Raw genomic sequence first — 13,519 nt, forward strand, 5'->3', positions numbered from 1 at the left:
ATTTACTTAACTCATTTAATCCACACAGAAATCCTGCGAGGCAGATCCAAGTACTATCCGAATAAGGAAAATGAGGGTCAGAGGGCTTAAGTGTGAGCCCAACATCTACAGCTGATGAGGGACAGTGCTAGGATTGGAGTCCAGGCACCTGGCCCCAGAGCCTTGGCTTTCCTCCTTTCACAGCATGTTGGGTCCCACACAGGACCCCTGCGCTCAGCACTGATGCTCAGCTCTTGCCACCTTGAGTGGAACCATAGTTAAGGGAGGATGGGAAGAGAAGAGTTCCCTGTTGTGTAATTTCTGATATTTCTTTCTCTAGGACACATTTGTACTCTAAGAACCTTATCACTCAGGATGTCTGGGCAAATTTATAAAGTTTTGCCTTCACTGGCCAAGTTTTCTGGGTTTTTACTGAAAATGAAGAGTAGAGCAGAAAGAAACAAGTTGTCCAGTCCCGCCATCATCTCCAGCGTAGAATAAACTATATTTTAAGCAGTATTCCTTTGTCCACAGACTTTTTTAAGGAGAGAATTATCTCCTTATATCACCAATGACACATTTAAGAATTTGACTATCAACAACTCTTCAAGACCTTTTCTGCCCTTCTGTAAAAGTCATGACACAAATAAACAACATCTTCACATAAATAACAGCGGGTCATGGAATTTATTTGGGAATAAAAAAAATTATGGCCCATTCCCTTGATGATAACATGAATTAAAACCAGAGAGGCAGGTTTGAGAGCGATTCATTTTTACCCCATTTGATATTCTTCTTTGCGCTTACAGGAACACAGCAGCTATACTTTGACAGTAGAAGCAACAGATGGGAATGGACAAATAACAAATAAACCCGTAAAACAAGCTCAAGTTCAAATTCATGTTTTGGATGTCAATGACAATATACCTGAAGTGGAAAATGAAATGGTAACTATTATTTTATAATATACCTATTCATATTTTAGTCCTAACTAAAAATTATATTATGTACATTTGTATTACATTAAGATATACATAAATAGAATAAATTAAAATAAAGTTCATGTGTTCATGTTTTGCAGTATGAAGGGATGATTCAAGAAAATCAAGCCAATGTAGAAGTTATGCGCATAAAAGTGTTTGATGCAGATGAAATAGGCTCTGATAATTGGTTAGCAAACTTTACATTTGCATCAGGAAATGAAGGAGGTTATTTCCATATAGAAACTGATGCTAAAACTAATGAAGGGATTGTGACCCTAATTAAGGTAAGTTCAAAACTGGGCTTGGAGAAGTTGGTACAGGGGAGGAAACTAGTGTTTTTTGAGTCCAAACTCTGTATAAGTGCTTTACATAATTAATTGGCATCACAATTGTTTGAAACAGGAGCCATCCTACCTTGCCCAATTTCTCTGGTTAGTAAGTTGTCACCCTACAGTTCAAACTTGGATTTGCCGCATTGTTTCCATAGCACCAAACCTGTTGATGTAGATGCACCAAGATGATCTCTTCCATGTTATGACCACAGCTAGCGACGTCATTTCTTCTGCCCCTCCTTCCTTCTTTTTCGGTCCTTATCTTTAGATGGTCCTGCTCAGAGGCCTCTAACTGTATTCACACAGTGTGATACCAACATCATTATTATTTTACTTCTTGTCTTGCTTGCAGCCCATCCCTGACTATAGCACTTACACATCATGAGTCCTTGCCTCTACTCGGTATCCCTTAATACCTTGTATTTGCTCCAATTAACAGTAAAGACAACCCTTCCTAGTAATATCTAAAAGCAAAAGCTGGGATAACTTGATAAAGCTTTAATCCAATTAGCCTGTTAACTTAAATGTGCTTAACAATCACCTACTAGGGCTACATCCCCAAAATGCAGATTCTTGGTCCCATCATCAAGAAGTCTGATTTGCATGGGCTCAGGGACTTGCCTTTTTAACAACTCCACGTGTGGTTTTAGGGTCATTTTTTTAAATGCAGTGTTCTACATCTTCTGCTTAATTGAATCAAGTGAAGGAAAAATTGAACTAGTGTTAATAAGCATGTGAGTCTTATATATCCAAAACTCATAAACCCACAGAATTAAAAGACAAAAGACAAAAAAAAAACCAGGATGGATTGTTATCTAACAGAATAACTAAGGAAGAATATCAGTGTATTTCTAAATGATTTGTGGTAGAATTACCTTTATACTAAATAAAATGCAAAGCTATAAGCTTTCAAAATACTATTTCATTAAGTCAGAAACAGATAAGGCTTAATTCCAGCAGTTTCCACATTTTTACAAAAACTTAATATGTGGCAGACTAAAAATCTGACAATAGGAAAAGAAATAATGATATAAATGTAAAGTAGAATAGAGAAAAATTAACCTGAAGTTACATGGTAATAAATATAAGCCTCATTTATCAATAGGCTTCTGTATACATTTTTTTTTTAAGGTTTATTTTTTATTTCTCTCCCCTTCCCCCCGCACTTGTCTGCTCTCTGTGTCCATTCGCTGTGTGTTCTTCTGTGACCGCTTCTATCCTTATCAGCAGCACCGGGATTCTGTGTTTCTTTTTGTTGCATCATCTTGTTGTGTCAGCTCTCCGTGTGTGCGGCACCATTCTTGGGCAGGCCGCACTTTCTTTCGCCCTGGGTGCCTCTCCTTCCGGGGCACACTTCTTGCGCATGGGGCTCCTCTACGCGGGGGACACCCCTGCGTGGCACAGCACTCCTTGCGCACATGAGCATTGTGCATGGGCCAGATCTACATGGGTCAAGGATGCCCGTGGTTTGAACCGCGGACCTCCCATGTGGTAGGCGGACACCCTATCCATTGGGCTAAGTCCACTTCCCTCTGTATACATTTAAACTGTTTATTTTTTAGGAGGTGCCGGGGATGGAACCCAGGACCATGTACATGGGAAGCAGGCACTCAGCCACAAAATTACATCTTCTCCCCAGTGAGAGCTGATTCTTTCTGTTTGTTTTGTTTTTAGGAGGTACCTAGATCAAACCCAGGACCTCATACATGGGAAGCAGGCATTCAACCACTTGATATATATCTATTCATGCCCCTTTTTTAAAAATAAGTTTATTGAAGTATATCATTCATACACGAACATGCATAAACAATAAGTAATAGTAAAAGTTGTGAACTTGCAAAACAAATGCATATCATCATACAGGGCTCCCATACATCACCCCATCACCAAGACACCTTGCGTTGTTGTGAAACTTGTTACAAACTATGAAATAGCATATCAAAATATTACTTCCTATAGCCGAAGGCTTACATTTGGTGTATTTTCCCCCAACCCACCTGATTATTAACACCCTGTATTAGTATTATACATTTGTTATAATTCATGAGAGAATGTTCTCATATCTGTCCTGTTAACCACAGTCCATCTTCCACCACTGGATTCCCTGTGTTCTACAGCCCCAAGTTTTGTACAATCCATTTAAAGTGTTTGCTCAGTGGCTCTCATTTTCATCGTAGAGTTTGCTGTTATCTCAGTCAATTTTAGAATGTTTTCATTCCTCCAAAAGGAAAAATCCCATACCCCCTTAAATCCTCCTGTTGGTGTCCCTTAGAATTGATATATCTTCTTTGCCATTGCTGCAAAAATACTGTGTTTAGTTCAGATTAGTGAGCCCATCCTATATTTGACCTTTTGTGTCTGGCTTATTTCACTCAACATAATATCCTCAAGGTTTATCCATGTTGTCATATGTACCCCGATTTCATTTCTTCTTGCAATTGAATAGTATTCCATTGTACGTATATACCACATTTTGTTTATCCATTCATCAGTCAATGGACACTTGGCGTTATTCCATATTTTATCAATTGTGAATAATGTTGCTATGAACATCTGTGTACAAGTGTTAGTTTGCATCCTTGCTTATAGTTCTTCTGAATATATCCCTAGTAATGGGACTGCTGAATCATATGGTAGTTCTATATTCAGTTTCTTAAGGTACTGCCAAACTGTCTTCCACCAAGGCTTTCCCATTCTACATTCCCACCAACAGTAAAGGAATGTTCCTATTTCTTCATATCCTCTCCAGACTTGTAGTTTTCTGTTTTTTTTTAATGATTGCTATCTATAAGGTGTAAAATGGTATTGCATTACAATTTTGATCTGCATTTCCCTAATAACTAGTGATGTTGACCATTTTTAATGTGCTTTTGGCCATTTCTATTTCCTCTGGAGAAATGTCTATTAAAGTCTTTTGCCCAGTTGGGTTATTTGTCTTTTTATCATTGAGTTGTGTGATCTCTTTATATAACATGGAGATCAAACCCTTGTTGGATATGTGGTTTCCAAATATTTTCTCCCATTGACTTGGCTGCCTTTTTACTTTTTCAATGAAGTCTTTTGAAGAACGAAAGTGTTTAATTTTGAGGTGGTCCCATCTATTTTTTCTTTCATTGCTCATGCTTTGGGTGTAAGGTTTGAGAAACTACTGCCTACCACAAGATCTTGAAGGTGTTTCCCTACATTTTCTTCAAGAAATTTTATAACTTTGTGTTTAGAAACTTGATCTATTTTAAGCTAATTTTGCATAAGGTGTGAGGTAGGGGTCTTCTTTTTTTCTTTTGGATATGGGTATCCAATTTTCCCAGCAACATTTGTTGAATATGCTGTTTGTGGCCAGGTGGGTGGGCTTGATAGCCTTGTCAGAAATCACTTGATCATAGATGTGCAAGTGTATTTCTTAGTTCTTGATTTGGTTCCATTGGTCAGTACATCTGTGTTTATGCTGGTACATACCCTTTTTTTTTTTTTTAACCACTGTAGCTAAGTAACATGCTTTAAAGTCCAGAAGTGAGAGTCAACCTCATTCTTTTTTAAGATATTTTTGGTTATTTGGGACCTCTTACCCTTTCAAATAAATTTGATAAGTAGATTTTCCATTTCTGCAAGAAAGTCTCTTGGGATTTATATTGGGATTGTGTTGAATCTATAAATCAGTTTTGGTAGAATTGGCAACTATAGTTAGTCTTCTAATCCATGAATACAGAATGTCCTTCATTTATTTAGGTCTTCTTTCAGCAATGTTTTGTAGTTTTCTGAATATAAGTCCTTTATGTCCTTGGTTAAGTTTATTCCTAAATATCTAGTTCTTTTAGTCGCTATTAAAATGGAATCTTTTTCTTTGACTTCCTCCTCACTTCCTCTTGTATCTCACCACTTCGCTGAACTCATCTATTAGTTCCAGTAGCTTTGTCATGGACTTCTCATGATTTTCTAGGTATAGGGTTATATCAACAGCAAAAAGCAACAACTTTACGTCTTTCTTTTCTATTTGAGTGTCTTTTATTTCTTTGTCTAGCTTAATTGCTCTAGCTAGAACTTGTAGCACAATATTGAGTAACAGTGGTGACGTTGGGCATCCTTGTCTTGTTCCTGATCTTAGTGGGAAAGCTTTCAGTCTTTCACCCATTGAGTACAATGCTAGCTGTAGGTTTTTCATATATATACTTCACCATAATGAGAAAGCTTCCTTCTAGTCCTATCTTTTGAAGTGCTTTTATCAAGAAAGAATGCTATATTTGTCAAATGCCTTTTCTGTGTAAATCAAGAGGATCATGTGATTTTTCTTTTTCAGTTAATTCATAGTGTTTTTTACACTAATTGGTTTTCTTGTGTTGAACCACCCTTGCATACCTGGGATAAAACCGAGTTGATCAGTCTTAGCCCTTGCCTTGGGCTTGTTCCGTGGTGGAAAGGTTGTGACCTGTGTGTATTACCAAGAGGCACAAATCCCAGGTTGAGTCCCCTGTATTAGGTTGAGGTAAAGCTTTCTTCAGGGGTCCACTCGCTTCCCATATTCCTTAGAGCACATGCCGAAAGTCTCAGACTTAAAGTGTCTTTAAAACAAAACAAAACAAACAAATAAAAAACCCAGTTGATCGTGGTATATACCTATTCTAATGTGCTTTTGGATTTGACTTACAAGTATTTTGTTGAGGATTTTTGCATCTATATTCATTAGAGATGTTGGTTTGTAATTTTCTTTTTTCATAGTATCTTTATCTGGTTTTGGTATTAGAGTGATGTTGGCTTCATAGAATGAGTTTGGTAGCATTCTTTCCCGTTCAATTATTTTGGAAGAGCTTGAGCAAAATTAGTATTATTAGATCGTCTTTGAATGATTGGTAGAATTCACCTGTGAATCCTTCTGGTCCTGGGCTTTTCATCTTTGCTAGGAATTTGATGGCTGTTTCAGTTTCTTTACTTGTGATTGGTTTTTTGAGGTCTTCTGTTCTAGGGTCAGCGTAGGTTGACGCAAACTCCAGGGGCGGGGGATGGCAGATGTGCGCTCCATTAGTGAGTTCCTGGCCTGATTTTGATAACTTAAGTGGGCGGTTTTACAGACTTTGAATAAGTCTTTGAACTTTTGAACCAAAAATCAAAGAAGAGCTATGAAATAAAACTATTAGGCAAGAGAGAAAACTGAGAGGGTAACAGATGCCTTCCTCCCTGGGAAGAGGGAGAGAGGGCTCTGTGGAAGGCGGAAATTGGTTTCTCTTCAGTGAATTTGGTCAGCAGGCACAGCTTTGAATCTTGGCTATGGCTAGATCAGAACCACCGGCAAGTGGCAGTTGAAAGAATCTCCAAGAAAATATTAGCTGATGAGTGCTGTCTGCTGACCAGCCAGAAAACTGCAAGGAGAAGAACTACATTTTCCAGGTTGTGGTGAAGTTCAGCCTCTGGTTGTTCCCTCTGTTGCTCTCTCTGTGTCTGAATTTCATTCTGCTAATAAGGACTCCAGTAATAATTCTAATACCCATTCCGACTGAGTTGGGCCACGCTGTACCTGAAGGAACCTCATCCAAAGGCCCTACTTACAATGGGTTCATACACACAGGAATGATTAAGTTTAAGAACATGTTTATCTGGGATCCCTAGGTCCAAACTACCACAGTGCGACACTAGAAATAAAATCCAACAGGAACAAAATATAGTTTGGGTAGGTAATTCTTCTTATAATAGGATGTAGCAGAAAAGAGAAAAAAATAATTTGTATAAAAATATTGAGCCATGTTGATTATATTTAAAAATTGCAAATAACCCAAATATCCTGTAATACAATGGCCAAGTTAGTTAAGTATGTCTAAATAGTAGGATACCATGGAGTTTATTTGAAAAATGAAAAAATTGGAACATAAATCTATACAATGATGGACAGGTTATATCAAATGTACATTATAAATAACTACAATTTACGAAGAACAGAGTATTAGGAGGACTTTATCATTTACAGCTTTAAGAGCAAACCAAATATTAATCGATATGCTAAAAAGGAGGGTAGAGGAGAACAGGTTCATTGCTTAAACAAACATGAAAATCGCTGGATTTAACAAAATTGAACAGTTTTCTTTACTCCAGGAGCTCTCAGTTTTGAATATACTAATATAAAATGCGACTCTATATTAGGGGGATAGACTGGACAGGGCTGGGCAGGGCTACCAATACCTATTCATTAGAACTCATGAAACACATTTTAAGGAATATAAAATTTACAATGAATGTTCATTTATTTTTTCCATTAGGTAAAAAAACCACTTCATATTAAAGATAATGCATGTTTTTAAAGGATTTTGACCCTTTAAAAATGAATTTGGGAATGCTTAGTAAACATCCTTAACCTGTATGAATATCAAAAATGATGTTTTTTTTTAATTGCTTGGTATCAGTGTGCTGGAATGCTGAGTGCTGCTATATTTCCCATGTGTTAAATTAATATCTGACAGTAAAACCATACATGTATATGTGCGCATGTGTGTTCTATGTTCTAAGTAAGAGTCCTGTTTGATTTTGCCTTTCTAGGAAGTAAATTATGAAGAGATGAAGAATCTTGACTTCAGTATTGTTGTCACTAATAAAGCCGCTTTTCACAAGTCTGTTAAGAATAAATATAAGCCTGTATCCATTCCCATCAAAGTAAAAGTACAAAATGTGAAAGAAGGCATTCATTTTAAAAGCAGCACAGTCTCAGTTCATGTTCACGAGAGCCTGAGCCTGGATAAATCAAGCCAAGGCCAAATAATTGGAAAATTCCAAGCTTTTGATGAAGACACTGGACAGCTAGCCCGTGTAAAGTAAGAGATGGTTATGAATCTATTTCCTCATTTTTAAGTATTTTAAATGCCTGTTTTCTAAATTCATAATGAAATTTGAACACTTCATTCCTCCACATCCCAGCATTATAACTCCCCGAAGTTCTGTCAACTGAATCTCCCAAACCTGTACCTGTAACCCAAGAAGGAATTTTCACGACTCCCCTTCCTTCAGGTTGTACACCTGTGAGGATGAGGCTGGGTCGCTAATTTCAGAAGCGCTTCTGTTTAGAAAAGACTATAAAAAGCAAGAGAGGAAAAATTTAGAAATTTTCTGAAATCTGTCTTATTTCCTGAAAGTATAGAAGAGCCAGGAAGCAATAAAATGTACTTTAAATTCTATTTTATAGAATTTAGTTAAGAGAAATAGTTGCATAACATTTTTGAATATGGGGAAATTAGTTTTGCACATAGATCTTGGGATTAGTCTTCAGTTTGTCTGTCTTGATCGTGGTGGTCTACATCAGAATGTATTTATTGAGAACGTTCTGGGTGCTCCCGCTGTGCTGAGAAGGACTGGATTGTGCCCACAGAGCCATGATGCACATGTCTCATCTGTAGTGCCATCTTTGATTTCTGTGGTACTGTTAAACTTTCAAAGTAAAGTTACATCTTAGCTCTCAGAGCCTTGCCGTGGAGAGAATACTCTCTCCAGAGCTATTACTTAAGGACCTTTAGTTACACGTCAGGGGTTCTTAACCTTTTCTGTTCCATGGACCCTTTTGCCAGTCAGGTGAAAACCACAGGCCCCTTATGAAGTCAACACTATACTGTGTATTGTTTAATAAATATATCACACCCACATCAACACATCCGCACAAGAATGTTGTGGGTTTTTTTTTTTAATTTCAGTTAAGTTCACAGACTCCTTGTTAAGAACGCCTGACTTAGTTACTCCAGTTGAACTTAAAGGATGTCTTCCTGCTGGGATTCCCAGAGGTGCTCTGTTGGCTGCCTCAAGCCTGGGTGCCTCCACGCCCACGCTTCAGAGAACATTGTATTTAAAGGCATCGCCTACTCTAGCAAGAATGGGGATGTGGACGAAGCTCTTCAAGCTCTTATTTTTGTGAATCTCCTTTTAATGGAATTTATCAACCTATAGTGTCATTGTAACCATGTTCCAAAATAATGTTAACTGTTTCCACTGTGTTTTCATTGTGCTCCTCTTTTTGACCCACCCTTTCTACAGGAGCCACTTCTGCTTCTCTTGAGTTATGTTGTCTAGTTTTTATTTTCACAACCCCATACCTACCAAAGCAGCCCTAACTGAATCCCCAGAACTGAGGTTGAATTTCCCATATAATAATTCCTCACTTCTGTCCCCTGAGAGGCTTACATAAGAGATGATCTTAAAGATTAAGTTCACACCTCTTGTTTTACATACTAGGAATTGTAGTACAGCTAAGTTAAGTTATTTTCCATTGTAATGAGATGTAACTAATTAGTGGTTGCTATTTTGAAATGCTGATAAGGACAGTAGAAGAATCATTCCCATAACTTTGGCGTTATTTACTGTTTCATAGACTGTCCATATCCATCAATTGTTTATGGAAATTTGATGTAACATGTAAATTGCCATCTTACTTTGAATGGTGTCTAGTGTAAGATTCTGACTTTATTGTGGTTATAAATGTTGGGAAATACTTAATGGCAACTGAGTCCAAGCTTTGGAATTCCAGACATGAAATTCAGAAATGCTTGTGAAAATCCAAATATATTACTTACTAATAGAAATATTACAAGGCAGAAAAATGATTAATTCAACTGTATAGTTGGAATTTTTAAAAATAACACTATAAATAAAATTGCTATAAAGACATATACACATGGTTTCTATTTGGTTATGTTTATTTCTTTATTTTTTGAGTAAACAGATTTTATTCAAACTTTACAAATATCCTTTACTTTTAGCCTGAGATTAAGCATGAGAAAGTTCAACCTGAAATTAGACTTCATTTTCCCAAAGAGTTAAACATCTGAAAATAAAGCTAAGAATGAACATGGGTTATTGAAGCATAAATTAAAGCATTTTGATGAAGTTTGACAGTGAACAGTGATTAAAACTGAACTTTAATTTTCTCTGGTCTACATGATATTCAGAGCCTAAAAGTTTGTAAATGACAAATTTATGAAGGTGTCTCCAGATGCAAAATCTTAGTTTAACATTTCTACAGCTACTGCTTTAGGTGACAATTAGAAAAACAACTCCGCAGTCATTGCTATTCAACTTGTACTTGAAAACACATAGCAGCGTGGTGCAGTTCATCATGTTTACAAATATTAGAACCTGTAATAAAATTTGGTTATGTTTTAGACTCGATGGTATTAAATCACATATATTCGAAACTGTAATAGGAGCATTATCCTTGCTGCCTTTTTTGCTGTCTTGTTCCACACTTTGGAGAAAGAAACCCTGAAGTCACTTTATCAGCATTGTTTTCTCTCTTAACCAATTTTGCATGAAAGAAATCCAAAGCCAATAACAATTTAAAAAATCTCCAAATTCAAAATATTACATTTAAGGCAACCATTGTTTTTATTTAAGTTGATATGTTTAAACATTGATAACTTTCCCAATAAATAGGATGTAAAAGCCACTTGTTCCCCACAAGTTCTTATTGTGTAATTAAGTTATTCTCCAAATGTTTACCCCAAATTTAAGGAAAACTACTTTGAAAGCTGTAGCAAAGAAATTTGGCAGCACAGCTTAGAAACCTCTGGATTAGAAAGCCAGGAATCACCCTTGCACAAATGGCTTGGGTGTATTTCAGGAATAAGAAAAGCTCCAAAGTACTGTAATGTGCAGTAAAGATGAGGGGCTTTTAGGATAGCTTCAAGAAATCAAAAATACTCAAAAGTGATGTGTACAACAAGAACAACATATATGAAGAGGGAAAAATTAAGCTTGAAAGAGTTGTAGACCCTATATATGTTAGAGATTCCCACTTTGTCTAAAGATCAAAATTAGTTATGTACTTGTTTTATAACAGATATACAAAACTGGAAGACATAGACAATTGGATCTCTGTGGATTCTTTCACATCTGAAATTAAACTTATAAAAATTCCTGATTTTGAATCCAGATATGTCCGAAATGGTACCTACACTTCAAAGATTATGGCTGTATCAGAAGGTAATTTGTTAAATAGATATTTTTCTTGGTTTTGTGTGTGTGTGTATACAAGCAAATAGCATTGCTCCAGTTTACAAATTATTCTGTTAGCTTTTTATTTTCTAGCAACTGAGATTTTTGTTTTGATCTTTTATGAAAACTCTCTCCAATGGGCACACCTTTATTCTACTTATTTAGTTGATTAGAAGAGTTTATTTGGTCTAAATATCTAGACATAAAGTGTCCTAATTTGTTAGTATGCCTTCTTTGTACCAAATTGACCAGAAAGTTCAAACAGTGTCCCTTGTCAGCAATATGGCCAGAATGTTTTTGTTTTAATTCTTATTATTTTTCAGACCATCCTAGAAAAACCATCACTGGCACCATTGTTATCACTGTTGAAGACATCAATGATAATTGTCCTACACTGGTGAACCCAGTGCAGGTTGTCTGCCATGACGCACCGTATGTGAACGTTACAGCGAAAGACCTTGATGGGCCCCAAAATGGCGAGCCTTTCATGTTCTCTGTCATTGACAAGCCTCCTGGAATGGTAAATAACTGGAAAATACTACACCAAGAAAGTAAGCAAAATGATTGGACTGCATTAAAAATCTAAATATTAGTCGCAGTAAATATCTAACAATTTCTATGATATAGGCTGTGTTTTTTCTCAAATTGTATCTCCAGTACAGTTTTTAAGTGGAGATTATAAAAATGAGGTTCGGAACCTACAGCCACAGTAACTTTTTTTAGTATCTTTATAGCAAATACCCATTTGCAATAACATGAGCAAAAGAAGAAAAATAATCTGTTTGGAAGGTAGCTGGATATTCTCCATGTAGTTCTTGAAGTAGTAGTTTTTTCCTCTAAGCTGAAGATTAAGTTGCATTTCTAAGCACAAAAATCATAGTGGATGCCTTCTAAAGATCCCAAAGTATGTAATAGTAATTTCATTAATAAAAGCATTTATTGATCCCTTACTATATGCAACGCACTCCACTAGCCCTTCATATATATGCATTTTTTCCCCTTAATCCTTATCCTATAATATTACTCCTTGATTAGAGCTAAGGAAACCATGGCTTATACAGAGTCAAGTAACTTGTTCAAAGTCAAAGTTGGTTTGGTAAGAGGTGGAGACGGTATTTAAAAAGGGACTGTCTGACTCCTCACTCCAGACTTAACTCTTGTCAATGTGAGCTTTTTGGTATCCTTCAGGGAAGTTAATGTATGCAGAAAAGTCTATCCAGGAGACTACTTTCTTTTTTCTTTTTTCTTCTTTTTCTTCCTGTTGTTTTTTATTTTATTTTTTATTTCATTTTTTTTATTTTCCTTTTTTTCTTAAAAAAATTTTTTTTTGTTTCTTTGGATTAATTTTTGGAGAGGACTACTTTTTAAATAAATAGTGTCCATTTCAGGAAAGTTTCAAATTCAAAATCCAAGTTTCTCTTAATTTACAGTGTAACACATTAGTTATTTTAGTGTAATGCATTTTATAATCATTTTAATGAGACTTTGAATAACATTTGCTCCAGTTTGCAAATTAAACATCTTCAGTAATTCAAACTGCATTTATAAATCCAGTGTATTTGGTTTCCTCCGTATGTATTTCAGTTATCTGAATTATATTCTAAAATCCCAATAAGTTAAACTTTTAGATACAGTGAACCTGAAATTCATGTTCCAACACTGCACAAACTGGTGATATTTAAACCTAAAACCAGAAGTCTAAATTAATTACACAACACATTTTTAATTGGAGTTACAAAGCTGTTATATTAGCAGGTCTAATTTTCCAAGAAATATTACAAATATATAAAAATAACAAATACAAGATTCTTTTCAACAGAAAAATTTTAAGATTATGTCTTTAAATAGTTGTGTACTTAATTGTCAGTCTTCCAGAGGTTTATGTACTTACTTAAAGAAGACAGCTGTGCCCTCAGTTAACTAGTTACCTTCCCATAGGGATTAGTTACCATCTTGATTATTTGAGGTTACTTAAGATCATGGGTTCAGCTCATAAGCCCTATGGTGGCAGACATCCAGAGGATGTGGTTTGTTACCCCCTTATATGATAATTAAGTCACAGTCCTACAAATCTGAAAGGTCTCCTTGCTTACAGTATCTGATTTTGTACTCAAGTACATAAGTCTGAGATTCTCACCCAGGCTGAATGCTTGTCTGGAGTTTGCCTTTCCTTGGCTAAGATATTTGCCTGTGCTTTGTATGGAACTTAAATTGCCTTTCAACTTGCTGGGATTCCAAGACATAACTTTATCCAACAAAAATGTGATGTTT

At 36.0% G+C, this 13,519-nt stretch overlaps 1 protein-coding gene across 1 annotated transcript in view; it reads left to right on the plus strand.

Annotated features, from left to right (window-relative positions):
* The window catches only part of DSG2 (desmoglein 2), a 56,016-nt gene that overhangs the window by 28,346 nt on the left and 14,151 nt on the right, over nucleotides 1-13,519 (plus strand). The window contains exons 7-11 of the mRNA XM_004470237.3: nucleotides 789-926; nucleotides 1,061-1,246; nucleotides 7,814-8,085; nucleotides 11,094-11,236; nucleotides 11,572-11,799. Of these exons, the coding sequence (XP_004470294.1) occupies nucleotides 789-926; nucleotides 1,061-1,246; nucleotides 7,814-8,085; nucleotides 11,094-11,236; nucleotides 11,572-11,799 (967 nt within the window). The remainder of the gene's footprint in view (nucleotides 1-788; nucleotides 927-1,060; nucleotides 1,247-7,813; nucleotides 8,086-11,093; nucleotides 11,237-11,571; nucleotides 11,800-13,519) is intronic.

The sequence above is a fragment of the Dasypus novemcinctus genome, chromosome 16 (genome assembly GCF_030445035.2).
Source record: "Dasypus novemcinctus isolate mDasNov1 chromosome 16, mDasNov1.1.hap2, whole genome shotgun sequence".
Classification (NCBI taxonomy): Eukaryota; Metazoa; Chordata; class Mammalia; order Cingulata; family Dasypodidae; genus Dasypus; species Dasypus novemcinctus.